This window comes from Symsagittifera roscoffensis, chromosome 6 (assembly GCF_963678635.1).
Source record: "Symsagittifera roscoffensis chromosome 6, txSymRosc1.1, whole genome shotgun sequence".
In the NCBI taxonomy this organism is placed as follows: Eukaryota; Metazoa; Xenacoelomorpha; order Acoela; family Convolutidae; genus Symsagittifera; species Symsagittifera roscoffensis.
This window is the reverse complement of record NC_087067.1, coordinates 24,042,361-24,061,961: the sequence shown is the minus strand read 5'-3', so window position 1 is coordinate 24,061,961 and position 19,601 is coordinate 24,042,361. Positions and strand designations below refer to the sequence as shown.

At 35.8% G+C, this 19,601-nt stretch overlaps 1 protein-coding gene across 1 annotated transcript; it reads left to right on the top strand.

Annotated features, from left to right (window-relative positions):
- Nucleotides 1-1,584: 1,584 nt before the first annotated feature.
- On the top strand, nucleotides 1,585-15,389 carry LOC134847797 (uncharacterized). The gene is made up of 5 exons (XM_063865015.1): nucleotides 1,585-1,985; nucleotides 8,234-8,403; nucleotides 12,780-12,910; nucleotides 14,102-14,324; nucleotides 14,955-15,389. Exons 1-5 carry the CDS (start codon nucleotides 1,745-1,747, stop codon nucleotides 15,282-15,284), a joined length of 1,095 nt encoding a protein of 364 aa, XP_063721085.1. The 5' UTR covers nucleotides 1,585-1,744; the 3' UTR covers nucleotides 15,285-15,389.
- Nucleotides 15,390-19,601: the final 4,212 nt, after the last annotated feature.

Below are 19,601 nucleotides of genomic sequence, written 5' to 3'. Positions count from 1 at the left end.
TTTAGGAAAGTTGAAAAATAAAACACGGTTGAAGGTAATTTTCTTGTCTATATTTATGCATTTCAAAAACCGGCTGATATTATTAACGGATGCCAATCCCAAGTGATTCATTGTCATAAATAACGCTTATTATGGAGTAAAATAACCGATGATTTTGACAAGCAACGTTTTACAGATGAAAAAATAATGATTTGAGGTGCTTGTAAAGTTTAATTTTCGGCCTGAAGTCCCTTCGGCTTGAAGTCCCGTCGGCTTGTTGTCCTAGACCCGTATAAACCAACCGAAGTATATAAGCCAGCTGAAAAATTACATCATATGAACTTGCATAACTTTCGTAACTGTTAAATAATTGAACATAACTATTATATAACACTTATTTTCGGCTGGTTGATACTTAGGCTGGTTTATAGACCACCGATTATTTATTTTTGTACAAATGAGACTGATTTTTCATTTTGGTACTTGTGAATACCCACCGCGAGAATTCGTGCTCGGTAAATAAGACGACAGGACATTAAGACGACAAATAAGCGTTATTGTTGTAAAATTATTGATGACGCTTAAAATGAGCAATTCGAATTAAAGCTGTTCCAATTTCTTAGAATTACAATGAGGAGAATTGCGCGCAGCGTCGTCTTAAAGTCATCAAAACCAGTTGTCGTCTTAACGGCTGTCGCCTTATTTGCGGGACACCGCAAGAATTACTGGTCTGATAAACAAATTACTGAATTTTACAACAATAAAATAAGCAAATACCAATTCAGACAAACTCCTATGCAAATTCGCTCAAATGCTTTAACTGCTGTGCTCATGTATAACCCACAAACTCGCGATTTATATCCATAGCTTAAGACAACTCTCCAGCAAAATACTAAGGTTGCAGTGCTTGCTCATATTAAGTTAGCATTTAAGTAAGCTAGACGGAGGGTGCACGGAGCCGAAAGGCCTAAGGGCAGAAAGGATCTGAAAGCAGAAAATGTCTAAAAGCAGAAAAAAATGTTGATTTTTATGGGCTATAGGATGAAAACGATTTTAAGAATTTTCAATATTGCAAATGAAATGAATAGTTTATACTTGAATTAGAGTAATTTGATTGAGTTAATTTTTCAAAGAGTTTCAACAAAATTTGATGCTTTTACTGAATTTATGAATAATTTATACATACCACTAGTAATTTCAAAGAATATTTCTGCTTAGATATCAATTCTGCTCAGTGCTCGCCCGCCGCCACTAGACGACTAAGCCACCTTATAAAGCAAATAGATATGTCAGTCAGCCGAAAAACCTAGAAAACAGACATACAGGCAAGCCAAAATTATAAACTTCATTCCTCACCGACCAAGCGAAATTGGCTGCCAAAAAACTATGATAGAACTATGATGATGATCGCAAAAACTCATATCTCTTAAATAATAATCGTTTTTTTGTTAAAAAAAATTTAACAAATTTTGCTAAAAGATTACAAAAAAACCCTGCGTGATTTTGTTCAGCCAATCAGATTTGAAAGTTGGTAAATTTGTCTCTTTTTTGACCAATATGAAATAAAGTTGTCTGCTTGATGTCTGCTAGACCCCCAGGGACCGGTCCATTCCCTAGGAATTTTCCCATCTACTTTACTTTAGCTTGACTTAACCATGTCTATATTTGAGAGGCATAAATAGTCAGTCACACACAATCGCAACTACACTTACCCATATTTTGCATTTATTTTCCCGTTCATTTATACTTTATCCATTGCATTGAAATGCCATTTCGTTACAGCGGCAGGAAAAATAGTACACGTAATTTATTCTTTTTGATTGTTTTCGCTTTTATTCTTATTTTTTATTTCGTCCATCTGGGATACTTGCAGTATGCAATACCACAACACGAATCGGCAGACGAATTTTACAAACATTTCGAAAGCGGTCGCCGATCGGAGTCGCTCAAAATTAATGGATCAATCTACAGCCGAAAAGGATATTTCAGTCACGTGGTCATGACAAGTGCGGAACCAGTGATGATGTACAAATAGGAAACGAGCACAAATATTCCGTTACTTTCGCATCGAAAGTCGGAACAATAAGTATCGACGCCAAATTACAAATTGACCAAATAGTAAGATTTTTGGAACTTTTTTTGCAAAAATTCTACTGAGGCACCCAGTTGTTCTAGCAAAATCAGGTCTTTGACGCAATAAAGCTACCGAAAATTCAATTTGGTCGATCTAAAAGAAAAAAATTTGAACACTTTTTTGAAAATTTACCCCTCCCTCTTCGAGTTCGAGACAAGTCTGGATCGCTTCTGTGTACAAGTATGATAGTTAGGTCGATGAAAAAGTAAGTATGAGAAATGATTCCCGCAATAGCTTCAAACACAAATGCACATTATGTTTCCGAGGACCCCCCATGTCCTAAAAGACCCCCATGTCCTAGACATTGGGGGTCCGTTTTTATCATCGTTAACTAACAGTGCTCAATTGTTTCGAAGTTGGGCATTCATGATGGTTAGGGTTGTGCAGTTACTAGTAAGTAAAAGTCGTTTACTTGTAAGTTACCACTTTTTTTACTAGTAAGTTACTTTTATTTACTAGTAAGTTTCAAAAACTCAGAATCTGCTTGAAACTACCAAGTTTGAAGACTATTCATTTTAAACAAACGCAAAATCCGCTAAATAATCATTATGATAAATATTATCAAGTGAAGCAGCGTTGCAGTATATGAAAACAAGTTTTTCTGCTCTTTCGACTGATAATTGAGCCTCATTTTTTTTCAAAAATTTCATTTTGGTTCAACTTACTAGTAATAAGTCTTATTTTGCTTACTAGTAAGTATGTCCGCACAACCCTAATGATGGTGGTATTTTAATTCTACATATTTAGTATTCACTTGCAACATTGTAAAATCAATCGTTCACGCTCAAAATTTGAGGTGGAACGGCCTAAGAGGCGGGCGTGAACACGGTGGGCAATCGCAATAGAACCGATTTTTTTTTAGTGCAAATGAACCTTAGTACAAATGGGACTTCCTCTTGTGTTTTGGGGCCCACCAATTTAGGTCCCCCGTATTAGGTTTTGCTCTTCGAATTAACAAGTTCAAGCTTTCTCATGCTTCTGTTTCCCTTGACGTCACAATTGTCCACTGGAAAGTCTTTTGTTGCTGCTCGCAGAGTGGACGATCCTCCGAGTCACTTTCTCCTAATCTGTTGGGTTCGCTGATCTTTTGTTGTTTTTTTTCTTTGTTCTGCTGTGGGGTTTTTACTTGGTCCTTGTCAGTTCTTGTGGCAGGCTGGTTTTTGCTTGTGTAATAGTGCGTATATCTTTAGGCTTTTTTGTTGAAATGATCAGAATATTTATTAAACGTTCATCTCTGATAATTTCAAATTCATTTTTCGGTTATCTTCCAAAATTTGCTTTGAACGGCGAGACTTATTTTGTTTTCTGTTTTTTTTTTCTATCTCAATTCCCTCCTAAAATTACTAAATCTGAGTTTAATATATTGTTCATTCTTTTCGGATAACATAACTCCAAGTCTTTTTATTGTTTGAATTGTTCGTTCGACTAATCCAAACCCTCTGTCGTCTCCCATTGGACAGAATTTTTGTTCGATGTTGTATCTGGTACCAAATTTTTCCATGTATTTTTTTACCAAAGTTTTGATCTGTTGTTATTGATTCTTGAAGTCCATGTGTATCAATGCATGCTCAGGAATCTTACTGTGGTCCTGCCGCTAGTTGATTTAGTTACCATTACCGACTCAGTTACCAAAAATCTATCTATTGCCGCGAGTCGGTATTTCTTGCTACTACGATTTTTTATTGGTCCTGTATAGTCTAATTGATCTTTTTGGCCCGGCTATAAAAGCAGTGGTAGTGGCTTAGTGAAGTTATTCTTAGTTACGTATTAAGGGTTCCTACCATATCTAATGCAACTGCGACACTCTTCCGAGAAGCTTTCAATGTGCTTAAGTATGAGCCAACACACAATGCTTCCTGTTTCGAGTGCCCCTTGTGTATTCTTTTCCTTACTGCTATTCGTAGCTACACTGGAACAGCTCTTCGACTAGCCACCAAAACGCAGTCGTCCGCTGCTGTCTTTTGGTTCCACAGCGAGTAGGTAAAATGTCTCATCATCTCGAGACCCTGTTTGTCCCCTCGCTCCACTACGTGACGTAGACGGTCCAGCCAGCAGGTTTCCTATGCCATTTCGGCCAGCCAGCTTTTGTTGAATACTGTAGTGAGAGTTGACAAGATTCCTTTCCCCATCTGCTCAAACAATCGGAAACTGTATTTTTTGGACATTTGGCTCTCCCTTCGGGTTGGCTCTACTACGCTGAGTTTTTGCGGGTTACCTTTGTTTTGTTTTGTAGTCAGATCCACGTCATTTTCTCTGATTGTTCCTTGCTTCGACGTAACAGATTGCTTCGACGTAACAGGTCCTTCTCTTTTCGCAATTAGAAACTCTTTCTTCTTTTCCTTCGTTGCTTCCTGTTCCAGTGTATTTCGGGTTGGTTCACGTGATTCTCTTTCGACTAGCTGTCATTAGGATAATAGTCTAATATCTGCAATCTTTTTGAACAATGTCCACTTTACTCGTGGTTGTTGTTGTTGTCTCATCTCGCTTTACGAACGTTTTCGATTTTTTTTGGCTTCCCAGATCCTTTCTCCAGTGCGCTGGAGTGTTTTTGAAATTTCTTCTTCCTCCAAAACGTCTTGCATTTAAGTTGCTGTTTGACCTGTTCCGATTCGAGTTCATCATTTTTTCTTCTCGACTTTCTTTTCTCCACTATTTTTCTGAGATTTTGTTTCATCCGCTAAAGTTTCTGTTCGCTCATTTCATTCTATTATTTTCTTTGGATTTCTGGTTGACTGATTTTTGTAGTGAAATTGAAATAATTGTTTTTCTATTCGTAGTGAAACTGAGATAAAGTGTTTTTCTTTCGTTCCTTTTGAGCTTTCTTCGATGTTGAAGGATTTCGTTGCGATGACGTTTATAGCACTTTTTTAGGAAGCGTGCTTCTAGATTGCTCTAGAACAGTTTCGTTCTGATTGATTGATTCGCTCTCTACTAAGCTACTGCTCAGACAGTCGAATGTTGCCTGAACTCGTTTGATAGCTGTAACGACGAAATTTTCGTCTAACTTGGATTCTGGGATTTCTTAATTTGGTACTATAATTTCTAAGTCCACTCCACTCAAGATATTTTGACTCAGGTAATAAGTTATCCACTTAGCCTCACATTTACTTTTTGTAACTTTTTTCGAACCACACTAATTGATTTTTGGAATGGTCGCTACTGTAGGCTTAGTGTTTTCAATTATGACCATGTATTTTCTCTCCATTCAAATTCTTTCACCGCTAGTTTCAAGTTTTATAATTTTTTTTTCCGATTTTCCTCTTTCGATTGTGGTCTCAGGTTTTCAATTAAGCTTGCTGCGTTCAGTATGAAATTAATTTTATTAGGGCAACATAAACGATTCGGCATTTTTTCAGTGTTTGCGGGGACTTGACTTTAGAATTGTCTCCCGTTTTTTGTTTAGAAGTGACCATTGATTCAAACAAATGATGACCTAACCAATCGACCTCTTATTGAAAAATCGATATCAGGAAAGCTAAGTTTTCTTTGTCAAGGTTTTTCAACTTTCGTGCTAAATTTTGTTTCTTCTCGATAAAATTAGAATGTCATCTAAGAAAAAGAATGTTTTCTTTTCCGCGTGATTTATTATTCTATCCACAGCTTTTCGGAATTTGGCCTGCATGTCAGCTTACCCGTAAAAAATATTAGGAATCTGTAAGTTCTTGTTGCATTACCGCCTACTTCAATTGGCTAAATGCATATTTCATGTCGAGCAGTGTGAAATACAACATAGAGGCCTTTTGTTCAAGAACAGTTTGACCTACTCCATCTAACAGTTCATCTATGTTCGTCATTTGATATTTGTCTTTGCATAGTTGTCGATTTCTCGATTTGGCATCTAGTGCCGATTTAAGCGAGTGGTCTTGTCTTACTGTTATCACAATCGGTGGAATGAAGCAGTCACTTGTGCAATTTTCCAATTTTCCAATGTGTCCTTCCGCGAACTGTTTGCTTTTTTTTTATCTCGAATTAGTATAGGAAATATTCTCCCTTTTTCTTGTATGGGACTCATTGGTTACCTAAATTTTTAGCTTACGACATGGTTTTTCTACCGCATTTGTCTGTCGAATACTTATTTAAAATTAATAGGGTTATTTTTTCCAACCTCCCGACTGCTGGCACGGTAGAACGTCAAACCTTGACAGCTCACTCGGGGCCGATCCCTGGGCAGTTGAAGTCCCGACTTGCCTCTATAATTCCAAGCCCATGATGCATCTTGTAAGTCTCCCCGTTATCAAGAATATTCCGCATTTCACTTCCCATCCGGCTGATCGTGAGTCCGTTTTCAGAACCCCCAGGACGATATTTGGCTGTTTGTTGTAATCAACAAAGTGTCCTGACATGTTCATTTTTTACTGCCGGAATAAATTTTGGATTCTTCGAGCTGTCTAAAATTTGTTTCATCAACGCCAATTTCAGAAAAAAAACCGGGCTGCCCGTATCCACCGTCAATTGGGTTGTTTGTTCGTCTATTCTGACAATTTTTTTTTCAATAATTTGATTTTTTTTTTATTTCGAGTCTCGCATGATCAGTTTAATTTATAACCTTTTCCTGCTTTGTGTTGTCGAGACTGTTTGTTTTGGTTTCATTTCTTGCTTGTATGTACTTAGAGTTTAGCTCAGTTTTTCAGTGCCTGTCTTTGTTTTCAAGATTTCAAATTTATCGCAAAAGTCTTCTACTACTTACTTACTTACATTACTCGTCTGATCTCTCTAATTTTTCTGTGACTTCGCTGATACACATTTTCGCAAAGTGGTTTAGATAGTTGCAACCGTCGCACGGTTTCCTCATAGCAGGGCATTTTTCCAGATGTCTTTTTGAGATTGTTCTTCTACATGTGTTACATGGTTTTCTTTCTGTTGATTTTTTCTACATCTGTTTGATTTCGTGTTGTGCCCTTTTTTATGTTGTCTTCTGCTACTTCTATTAGAGTTCCTGATCGACATAAGTGTTTCTTGTTTTAACTTCTTTGCCGAATTTGATGTTGTTTCTGCTCCAAACAAGCTTTTGTTGTTTTTTTTTTTTGCTATCTTTGAACTTGATTATCCTTTTCATTACCTCTTCAGTTGTTAACGTTCCAAAATTTAAGGTGTCTTGTAAGTTTACATTTTTCATCCTCAAGATAACTAGGTCTCTCACTAACTCGTCTTCCAAAGTTCCCAATTCCGACCTGGCTGCTAGTGCAGATAATGCTGCGTGGAATGCTTGTAACATTTCTCCTTTGCACCGTTTCGAATGCTTCACTTGGTTGTAAATTCTGTTTGGGGTGTTTGGACGTTTGTTTTTTGCAAAAACCTTTTCATGCCTTCTGCCCCTAATACTAGAAATAACCGTGATACCAATGGTTTCTGAACTTCGTAGTAGTAGATGTTTTACTTTTGCTTATTTAGCTTTGCGTTCTTCGTTTTCAAGCAGGACTTTGTCCAGAGTGAGTTTGTCTCTCAATTCTATAGCTGCTGTCGCAGCTGCCTCCGCTCTATTCTTTGGAGGTTTTGATCTCGGAGTTGGTTCTTCAAGTACCTCTTTCGAATCTTCTCGTAGTAATTCCGGGTTTATCTTCTCTGACCGTTATCGCTATCAAGAATTGTTCCAGCCAGATGTTGAAATGGCACGGTTGGTCGGATTTTGCCGTCGCCAAGAATACCGGTATTCCCATCTCCGTTCGATTGTACTGCATTAAGAATCCTGCTAGCTGCGCCATGTGATAACCTGAGGAACTCTCTCAAGTGTAAAACGATATTGCTCAGAAAAAAAATCCACTTATCGTTCTGAATCTTTTTCTCTTTTCTCAGCTGATTCATCACTGTTTCAAATCGCAGTCTGATTAATACAGCTGCATAAAAAATGCGGTCTTCAGTAACCTTGGTATAATATATAATACGTGATAACTATTTACATAACATTGTACATCCAAGGTTAATGCTCGCGCAGTATCACACGCTCCAATACTTTACCCCGTCCAATCTACTCTGGCACGCTCGCAAAACAAAACAATATTTTCTCTCTCGTTCTTTAGAAGATTTCAGATGTCTAAAACATGAATGAAGTGACTGAAAAATTAGTTTTTGTTTTTCGCTCATTTCGATTTAAAATAAACTATACATCATTGGAAAAATCAGACCGAAGTTTGGACAAAGAGGCGTATTTGGACTCGCTGGAGTGGAAAAACTTCACAGCTGACAGAAACTTCATGAGAGATCACTGTGGGAACGAACTGAATATTGGAAGGTGGACACCCGCCTCTTCCTCGGCTACAAAGATCTGCCTGTTGCCATTAGCAGAAGACAGGGTAAGAAGAATAAAGAAAAAGACATTCAGAATGGGACATGGTTAGCTGAATTGGATCTCTTTTACCATCCCCCTCCCCCTGTAAAAAAAACTTAATCAACGTTTAAGCATATGAAAATTTTGTAACCTAATAATAACGAATCTGTTCCCATTTTGCAAAGGGGGGGGGAGGGGGGAGGGTTAAAGGGATCTGCTAATTTTTTAAGCGCTGATAAACAAAGTGATTTTTATCATTTATTAGTTTTAAAATTTATTAATTTTTTATATTGGACCCAGAGCCAATGCCAATATTAGTTTGAGAGCCTACAGGGTCATGTCAACCACAAAGATAGCTATCGTTTTTGTTTTATTCTAGAGCACTAATATTCAAGAGATCCGATTCTATTTTAGTCAACTTAATTTTGTTTATTTATTCATTTATCCATAGTCAAAAAAAAAACTCGCGCCTCTTCCCCCCCCCCACCTCACACGAGTATCAATTTTATGGTGTAATGAGTGGTTTCACCAGGTTATATTTTTGAAGACCAAATATGTTTGCACTGGCCAAATTAGTCCGTATGCCAATTTTCAGAACAATCGAATAATGTGAACAATTTTTTTATTTGTAAAGTTTTGCAGGTGTGTGTGTGTGTGTGTGTGTGAAGGGGGGGGGGGGGTAGGCTGGTGGGAGAGGAGGAAAAAGCCAAACTCGGCAGCAGTTGATACTGAATTTCTCATAACAGTTATCGGTTTCCAATGGACAACTGTCCAAAAACAACTCATTTAAACCTATCTACATTTACAGTGCTTTAAACAGGTTCAGTAACGCAGAATTTTAGGAGACCTGAACTGAAATGGAAAACTATTATATTAATCAATGAAGATCCAAGGGTTAAATTTTAACCATCTAATAGAAATGAACTGAAAATGAAGTGCAGAAATTAGTGATTTCCAATTTTTGCCCTCTTTAACCAGGAGTATTTGACCCAATTAAAAAAATTTTAAACCATGTCCTGTACACTGGTTGCTCATCCCAAAAATTAATTATTTTGGTTCCGCTGATTAGGAGGAGAGCGTAAAGAACTATTCCACCCACCCACTCACTCACCCACCCACCCACCCACCCACACACACACACACACACACACACACACGCACACACACACACACACCACACACACACATAGACACTCATGGTTTTCAAAAATCGAGTTCAAGTTTCAGATTTGTCAGCTTGAATACGAGCATACATATTGACCCAATTTTATTTAATTCGATCAGCTTCATGAAAAAGTGTTACTCACAAATTATTCTTAAATTTTGAAGAGCTTTAACGTGGTACACTTTTTAATCTGAAATTCGAAATTTGAAAAATGTTCACAAGAATTTCCCTGATCTCATTGAAATTTTTCCAAGTCTCTATTCCTGATCTTATATTTGTTTCCTCAATCGTCAAAAAAAGTAATGGAGCATATACGGCAAAATTTGTGTGAACATAGAATTTTATCAGTCGAGGGTTGAAAAATCAAAATTTCTTGTAAGTTTTGACGATCTTTATCTTTTAGAAGAATTTTACCCTAGACGTAATTTTCCCTTATACACATTGCAAAAAAGTCCGATTCGCGTCTTTTAGCGCAGTTTTTTTGGTCGAATAACTTGCTTTAATACAATTTGCAAAGATTTGTGAGCCGGATTAGGTTGACATCCGCAGTACATGCGTCACTAAAAACGACAAAACGATTTTCGAAAACTTTGCTGATTTCAATGGTTTTTAAGGTCGACCAATAAGTGGAACCAAAAAGTCTAGCTAATGCTGAATGAAATAGCTAAATAAATTTAAATTGCAAAAAAAAATTGAACAAAAAATTGAATAGAAAGCTGAGACTTGAGTTTAAAAAAAGTGAGCTTCTCTCATAATATCGAAGTGAAACTCTCTTGTTCCTTGGTGTATATAACATATTTAAATTGTATGTTTCAAAAGATAAGTTATTCAAATTTATGGAGAAAGTAAATGTTTTTTTTGGTATCTGTTTTGGAAATTTAAAAAAAATGGTGACAAACCACAATATAATTGTCTCAAAAAAGGAAACTCAAAGAGACTAAGCGCCTCTTCAGGCGGTTGGGTTAAAGGGTGCCGAAAAACAAGAGTGAGGATTTTAGTAAAGGAAAGTATTCAAGAAGGCCAGAAATTGTTTTCAAAACTACCCGGGTTGAGGTATTCGACTTATATTTCGACCAACTCGACCAATTATGGCTATTTTTTGACCCATTTGACCGTAAATGGATATTTCGACCGTCTCACCTAAGTTGGCATTGCTTCGGCCGACTCGACCAAAGGTAAAATGTGTTCGACTGTTTTCGATGGAATCCAACTAAGTTTCGACCGACTCTACCCAAGTTGACTATGGTTCGACTGAGGGTAAATGTGTTCGAGTGTGTTCGGCGCAAGCACGCTATGTTTCGGCCGACTCGACCCAAATTGGCTATGTTTCGACTGACTCGACAGAACGAAAATGTGTTCGACGCACGAGTGCCATCTTTCGATCGACTCGGCCTAAGGAAAAATGTGTTCGACACAAGCGTGCTATGTTTCGACCGACGACGCAAACTGGCTATTTTTCGACCAAATATTGAAAAGATTCTGTACAATTCATGCATTTCGAAATTACGCTACCCTGATGTTTTTCACCACTAACTAGTAAAATAAGTTGAATATTTCAGTTTTGACATGTCTAAACTTTGAAGACTAATCATGTTTTTCGATTTGGATGTGTCAAAAATCTGAAATTTGACTTCTTAGTACATCAAAACTTCATTATTAGTTACTTATTAGATTATTGTTCCGACTTTCGATACGAAAGTAACGGAATATTTGTGCTCGGGGTGGGTTTTTTTTTTCTTCAGACAAATTTCGACTTTTTAACAAGCCATTTTTGACGGAATTTTTTTATATCATTCAAAAGGTATTGTTGTCCTGAGCTTAAATTTGAAAAGATATTTCACCTGTGATCATTTTTCGTAAAGTTATGGGGGTTTAAAGGTTGCCATTTTGGCCAATTTGGGACAATTAACGAGCGATATAATTCGCGCTATTAACGCGTAAGCGGAGATTTAATCCGTCCTATAAATCGTTCCAAATTGGTTAAACGAAGCTTATTTGCCATAATTTATTTGTTACAAGGAACGAAATCTCTCTTTTTGTACTCTATATGGCGTGTGGGGGGATGATTTTCAATAAAAATGTCAAATTTTAGAAAAAAAAATTTCATTTTATTTTATTTCATTTAATTTTTTTATGTTATTACTGCTGCTCCATTAACCCTAAAAGGCAGTCGGAACATTCAGGGCTTCGCCCTGATACGAGCAGTCTTGTTAGATTTTGTGTTCGACCATGACTCGAAATCAGGTTCGACTATGTGTCGACCATGATTTTGACTATGTTTTGAAATAGTGTTCGATCGAAAGATGTGTTTTCGACTATGGGTTTTGGGTTGAACAACATCCATTATTCGACCGAGTTCGATCGAAACATAAGTCGAACATCTCAACCCGGGTAAGTTTTGCAAGGTTTAAACAAAACATTGGAGCCTAGGAAAATAGACGACAAGCAAAATAGACTTGACCAGGAAAAAGAATTTATAACTAAAATTATGGGAAATTAGACGTAATTGTACTGTTCGTGTCTAAAATTTTTTTACTGACTACAATCAACTTTCATTTGAGCAAAAAAAATTAACGTCTCAATTCCGTTTTCTTGGAGCCGTCTAATTTGCTTATCGTCTAATTTCCTACCCCCCACCCCCTCCAAAAAAAAACATAGCTGTAAAAACTAAGTCACAAGAAATCAAAAGCAGTAGAATTCACTGACATCAATCAAAACAAACAAATTACTCTCTGCCAATTTGTTGACATAAATCTTTGCAAGCAAGCCATTACTACAGCAATTAAAAACAATTTTCCCCCGATTTTGCTCTAAATCTCAAGCAAACACGACGTTAAACCCCTTACAAGATTGCAAAGAAGCTAAATAAATCAAATGCAAATAAAATTCGGCAATTTGAAAAAACTTTTATTTTTCGGTTTTCTTGCGCTTAGGCATTTTTGAACGACCCATTTACGCCTCTCCATCAAATCTGATACCCAGGGTAAAAAGTTGGTCTGCGGCAAAATAGCGTCCCTCAAATAGGAATAGGAAGGCGCGAACTCTGCTAAAACGGTCGTTCAATTGATTTCTTATGACGTGGCGTCTCACTTTTTATCAGACTAATTGTTCATATGTATTCTGTAATACTCTTTCAGCGTAACTCCGCAATTTTTTCCGCAAAAAACCACTTTTAACTTTGGTGAGAGGCAGCGGATTTTTAGAGGGTTGAGATTAAGTGTGAAGTATTGTTTCAGTTTGTGAGTCAAAGTGTAAAGGTGTATGGCAACTGGGAAGTGGACATACAGAGACACCTGTTCATGAATATCATCCCCAAGCACCCCCAGGCAGCCTTCGTGGACATAGGGGGACACTTGGGAACTTTCAGGTGACAAACCCCCTCCCCCACGTGACACATAAATGACGTCACACTTGGAGCTCGAGGTTCTTTTTCCAACGTGAAAAATTTCTCGTTATAATGGAAATTATGAGGCCCTCGATGATCAAGCAACTCCATGTTTCATGATCCCAACATTACCTTAGTCTAGATAAATAACCAAAAATACTTCATGTAAAATCTTAATCAGGGTTACAACAGTGGTTCTCCGTAAAAAGCTGAACATCCCGTATGTTGTTCCTTTCCCTCAAGGCAGTTGGTATCTATTTGGTTTTGATAAGATAGCTTGTGATAGAAAAATCAATGATGAAGCAAAAATATGACCGATAATGCTACTGGGAAAAACTGATTGAGTAAAACTTTGAGTCTACAAAAATTCTTAAGTGACGCACACCAATTATGAGTCTACATAATTGCTAAGTGACCAATTATAACGAATTAGCAGTACCGGTCAGTTTGAAAAAAAAGAAATTTATCAACTAACATGCCTCAATTTATAGAGCGGACGCTCTATAAATTTCATTAAAACATCCGATTCTGAAGAGGTTCCAATCATCTTATCTTGTTGTGGGTCTTCTTCGCTACCTCTACGCTACAGATCCATCATACCTTGAAGCTAAATGGCTATTTGTAATATAATAGTCTGAATTAATATCCTTAGCACTGGCTGTACTTAATAGCTGGTTATTGATCAAAATGGAACACTTTCAAAATGAACACATTTTGTCGCAACAATATTTGGGTCGCAACAATATTTGCGACTTAGATTGGAAACAAAAGAGTCCATACTGTAACTCAAGCTTTGCTTGTGTAAATATTCAGATTTGTTAACCGAAGAATAACCAGCTGTGATTTTGGATCTTACTGTGGTTTACTATTAATAAATACATACACCAGTGGACTTTGAAGAGAGGTGCAGACGCCCCCTTCAGTGATTCGACCCCCTGCCGACCCAAAGGATCCCCCCTTTGTACTATTTTGAGATATTCATTCTTGGCTGACTGACCCTAAAATTTTTCTAAAGAGGCCTTCGGCGCCAAAATATACTAATTTTGAGAGGGCACCGCGAGCCAAAAAAACACGATTTTTGGGTCAACGTTTTTTTGAATTTTTTGTTTGAAAATCCGCCCTCCCACCTTGAATAAAATCCTAGATCCGCCCCTGATTACATGTCTTTTTCAGTCTGTCAGCAGCTAAGATGGGCCGTGAAGTATTCACGTTCGAACCCTCCCCCAAAACATTCCAGTTCTTGTCAGCCTCAGTGCAGGTGAACTCCCTGCAGAGCACCATGCATCTCTATCCAGTGGCCCTTCTGGACAAGAGACACAAGTGTGCGAAGTCAAGGGTCAACCCCACCAACTTAGGAGGCAGTCCAGTCATCGTGGGGTTCAAATGTGACAGTGAGGTAAGCTGAAGACTGACTAAAAATGCCAAGTTTAACCCCCCGCACCCCCCCCCCCCCCCAATAACTTCTTGCCATCTTGGATACAAAAAAGAGTTGACATAGAATTGAAAAAAAAAATGATTCTAAGATTTTGTGTTTGGTTTTTATAAGATAGCTTTATAAGTGAGCAGTGGTGAAGTGGTTACGTCTCCGCCTCTCAATCGAAAGGTCGGATGTTCGAGGCCCACCATGATCCGTGCTCGTTGCTTGAGGGTGAGGCAACATTACCCAGCCCAGAAAAATAACCAAAAAAAATTGCATGTAGTTCTTAAAAGCAGGGGCACAACAGCGGTTCGCCGTGATGATCTGTACAGCTCGTATGTTGGTCCTATCCCTCGTGGATAAATGATCTTAAATCAGTAAATCAGACAAACATTACAGCGATGCTAATAGCAGCTTCAATTACCACCCTCTACATTCATTTAGTGATAAAATATTACTTGCACTTTTGATTCAGCGTGAAATCAATTTTCAATATTAAGATTTTTTGCTTCAGTTTTACCAGCTGTGATTTTGAGTGGACCTGAATTTATTTATTTTTTAATTAGAAAAACATCCCAAATTGACCTTGAGCAAATTAATTCCTTTCAGAGCTCGCCAGTTGCAACCTTAGACGACCTTCTGCCAGTCTTTGAGCGACGGGGCCTGACAGAAGCCATCATCAAAATCGACTGTGAAGGCTCGGAACCTTCTGTGTTTATAGGAGGGGAGAAGTTCCTCACTCAAATATCAGTGCCTTTTATTCAGATGGAGTTTTCGGGATTGAAGAGAATGTTAGATAATAGGAAAACAGAAAGATTCTTCAGATTAATGAATAGATTGAATTACGTTCCAACTGTAGTTGGATCTGACAAATTACACAACTTACTCAAAACTGACTACAAGGATTGGCCTGATGACATCAATTGGATAAAAACATGACTGCTTTAATTTACTGTTTCATTAGCAATTTTTACATTTGATTTAAAGTCTAGAATGATTGTGTTTATTTTCAGTATCTTGTATATTGCTAATTTGTAAGTATACTCTGATTCATTATACTAATGTTTTAGACCTTCTTATTTCTCTCAATTTTTTTCTTGCTTAGTTTGCCTAGAAGCGAAGAATTGAAGAAGGCGAAAGAAGCAGAAACAGTGGCAAAAGTGTCAAACAGAAAACTCGTCTAGGAAATACTTCAGATAAATCAACCCACATTTTTGGGACTGATCAAAAAGTTTTCCAATTGATTATTTCAGCCAAAAATTGCACTACACCTTCGATTAAACATCTTGCAAGACTCTAGCAAGAGTTTTTGTGCAGAAGGACTCCATGCATTTGGCAACAATTGTAATCCTCCCTAATATGATTTAGGATTCCCTTTGCAATAGCCCGAATACTTCGTTTCTTGTGCAAAAAATCTGACTCTCGATTCCCATACTGCACACTAAAACAAAGGATCTGGCGTTCGGGAATCTCCGAAAAGCTTTTGACCAGATTTTTGTTTCCCGATTCACCATCGTACATTGGAAGTCCTGTCTGCGCGCTATAATCTTTGCAAGTTTTTGTACTCTTTAGATAAAACTTAAGCAAAATTGTGCAAATTACAAAATACTTTGCATAGTAATTTTTTAAGTGCCTATAAACTTAGTGAAAAAACTTAAGGTTATGGGGAAGATTCATTTATATCGTGTTGAATTTTAAGTGTAAAAACAAAGTTATTTTAACTTACATAGATTTTGATGATTTTTTGCCTATATTTTTTTCAGGAAGTCTTAAAACGCCCTTACCAGTACAAAAGTGCATTTATATATATTTCTGCATTTATGAACGCCCCTTGGTACATATGCGACTTTTCAATTCCAATTCAAAAACTAAGAGCTGCATTTTTGAATGCACCTGGAAATAAATGCGATTTTTTAATTCAAATTCATATGCTAAAAGAAAAAATGCGCTCTTTAATTACAAAGCTTAAATGGCGCAACTTCGAAAGTTGGTTTCAGTTTTAGATTTCCCAGTGGAATAAATACATTTTTTCCCTTGATCCAGTTTTCATAAATTGGGCTAATTGTATCAATGAAGTATCAACAATAAAGTGCTCTTGAAATTCAATTAGCGTTAGTTCGATATATATATTTTTCATAAAAATAATGCAAAAGTTTCAACAATTTTTTTCAGTTTCCTTGTTTTTATACTTTGCCATATTTCTGTTGGCTCTGAAATTTTTTCCAGTAAAAATTCTTGAAAATTGCTTACGCTCGAATTTAATTTTTGTTAATATAATTTTATCTCTTTTAGGTTTAATCCAATATAATTTGCATAAAAGAAGGTAAACAACGCTCCCCAATAACGCGTGGCTCTAACAACATGGTTAAATCTTTTTTTCTAAACGGTGGTTTATGAGTTAAAACTCCGAGTGGAATTCAAAACACATTTCTCGAATTAAATTAGTTTTATCAAAAATTGGTACTTTATAAAATTAGGGAAATTTACAGAGCTCTAAAATGATAAAATTTTTGTTTTGAAATTGGAACTCGATTGCTTTCGGTCTCTGCTTGTTTTTTTTAAACAGTAAGTTTGCTATATTCTGGTTTAAAAAATGTTAGCTTCTGATTCAATAATTGGTTACAAACTCTAAAAACATATTGGTTACCAATCTTGAATTGAATATTTCTATTTCGTTTCAATTTAAAACTGCTGGATATTTTTTCAGGCGCTAGATAGCTTGCTTAGTATAGTTGAACTGACTGAAGCTCAATAAAAACAAATTCTTTCCACAAACTATCTGAACGAGTACAACAATAAAAAATACGTAGAAAGTTTTTTTGAAAAATTTTGTTGTACAAATTAGTTAAGAGTGAAAACCTGAACCTCTCCAGATATTTTTATCTTCAAAATAGTTATTCAAATAACAAAAATAGCGAAAAAGAAACCTCATATAGTAACTTAGCAACTGATATCAGATTTAAATCAGGTCTGTTGTTTGTACCGTTTGTGTTCATTTAAACACAACAATTTCCAGGTTAACTTTCCTTGATTCAAGAAGTTTTTCAAGCTTTTGCTTACCGCGCTCATCTTATCAATGAACTAGATTTATTTTCAAAATAAAAGATTGACAATTTTTGGATCAAAAACGGTTCTTGTCATTATCGAATTTAACTATCATAGCTTTTCTGTAGATCAACAATTGCAAGCAAGCAGGAAAAAAAGTGAAACGAAAAATTTTAAAAAATTAATTTATTAATTTTTCAGGCGCTAGATAGCTTGCTTAGTATAGTTGAACTGACTGAAGCTCAATAAAAACAAATTCTTTCCACAAACTATCTGAAAGAGTACAACAATAAAAAAAACGTAGAAAGTTTTTTTGAAAAATTTTGTTGTACAAATTAGTTAAGAGTGAAAACCTGAACCTCTCCAGATATTTTTATCTTCAAAATAGTTATTCAAATAACAAAAATAGAGAAAAAGAAACCTCATATAGTAACTTCGCAACTGGTATCAGAGTTAAATCAGATCTGTTGTTTGTACCGTTTGTGTTCATTTAAACACAAAAATTTCCAGGTAATTTTTCCTTGATTCAAGTAGTTTTTTTAAGCTCTTGCTTACCGCGCTCATCTTGTCAATGAACTAGATTTATTTTCAAAATAAGAGATTGACAATTTTTGGATCACTAAGGGTTCTTGTCATTATCGAATTTAACTATCATAGCTTTTCTGTAGATCAACAATTGCAAGCAAGCAGGAAAAAAAGTGAAACGAAAAATTTTTAAAAATTAATTTATACTTACGCGTTTTTTACAGAGAATTGTATAATTTAGCCAACAATCACTAAAATATTATTCAATTATTGCAAGCAAAAAAACTGATTTCTGTATTGAAAAACCTTAAATTTTCGAACTTGCTCGAAAAATAAATGGCCTTAAAGATCCTGGAATTTAAAAAAACTAATTACAATGAAGTTTGTTGTGAGAAAAAAACCTAATTAAAAAAACTCGAGCAATAGGTTAAACTTGTGTCCCTGAAGAATCTAAAAAATCGTATCCATTTTTGAAACTACAATTTTTTTTTTGTGATTGGAGACAGTGAATTGTGTTCTTTTTAGCATATGAGCTTAAATCGAGCATGAAAATCAAACTGCAAAACTTCAAGTTTTGCGTGACAACTTTTGAAATGTTCCCTCAAATAAAATTTCAGCTAAATCTACTTGACCTATATAACTGTCTGCAATACGTTGGTTGAAACTTAAGAATTCCTTCATAGATGAACTCAACCTGGTCGCTTTTTAATTAAAATTTTTTCCATTGATCCAGTTTTCATAAACTGGGCTAATTGTATCAATGAAGTATCAATCATAAAGTGTTCTTGAAATTCAATTAGCGTTAGTTTGATATATATTTTTCATCATATTAATGCAAAAGTTTCAACAATTTTTTTCAGTTTCCTTGTTTTCATACTTTGCCATACTTCTGTTGGCTCTGAAATTTTTTCCAGTAAAAATTCTTGAGAATTGTTTACGCTCAAATTTAATTTTTTGTTAATATATATTTATCTCTTTTAAGTTTAATCCAATATCATTTGCATAGAAGAAGGTAAACAACGCTCCCCAATAACGCGTGGCTCTAACAACATGGTTAATTCTTTTTTCTAAACGGTGGTTTATGAGTTAAAACTCCGAGTGGAATTCAAAAAACATTTCTCGAATTAAATTAGTTTTATCAAAAATTGGTACTCTATAAAATTAGGGAAATTTACAGAGCTCTAAAATAATAAATTTTTTGTTTTGAAATTGGAACTCAATTGTTTTCGGTCTCTGTTTGTTTTTTTTAAACAGTAAGTTTGCTATATTCTGGTTAAAAAAAATTGTTAGCTTCTGATTCAATAATTGGTTTCAAACTCAAAAAACATATTGGTTACCAATCTTGAATTGAATATTTCTATTTCGTTTCAATTTGAAATTGCTGGATTTTTTTTCAGGCGCTAAATAGCTTGCTTAGTATAGTTGAACTGACTGAAGCTCAATAAAAACAAATTCTTTCCACAAACTATCTGAACGAGTACAACAATAAAAAATACGTAGAAAGTTTTTTTGAAAAATTTTGTTGTACAAATTAGTTAAGAGTGAAAACCTGAACCTCTCCAGATATTTTTATCTTCAAAATAGTTATTCAAATAACAAAAATAGCGAAAAAGAAACCTCATATAGTAACTTAGCAACTGATATCAGATTCAAATCAGGTCTGTTGTTTGTACCGTTTGTGTTCAT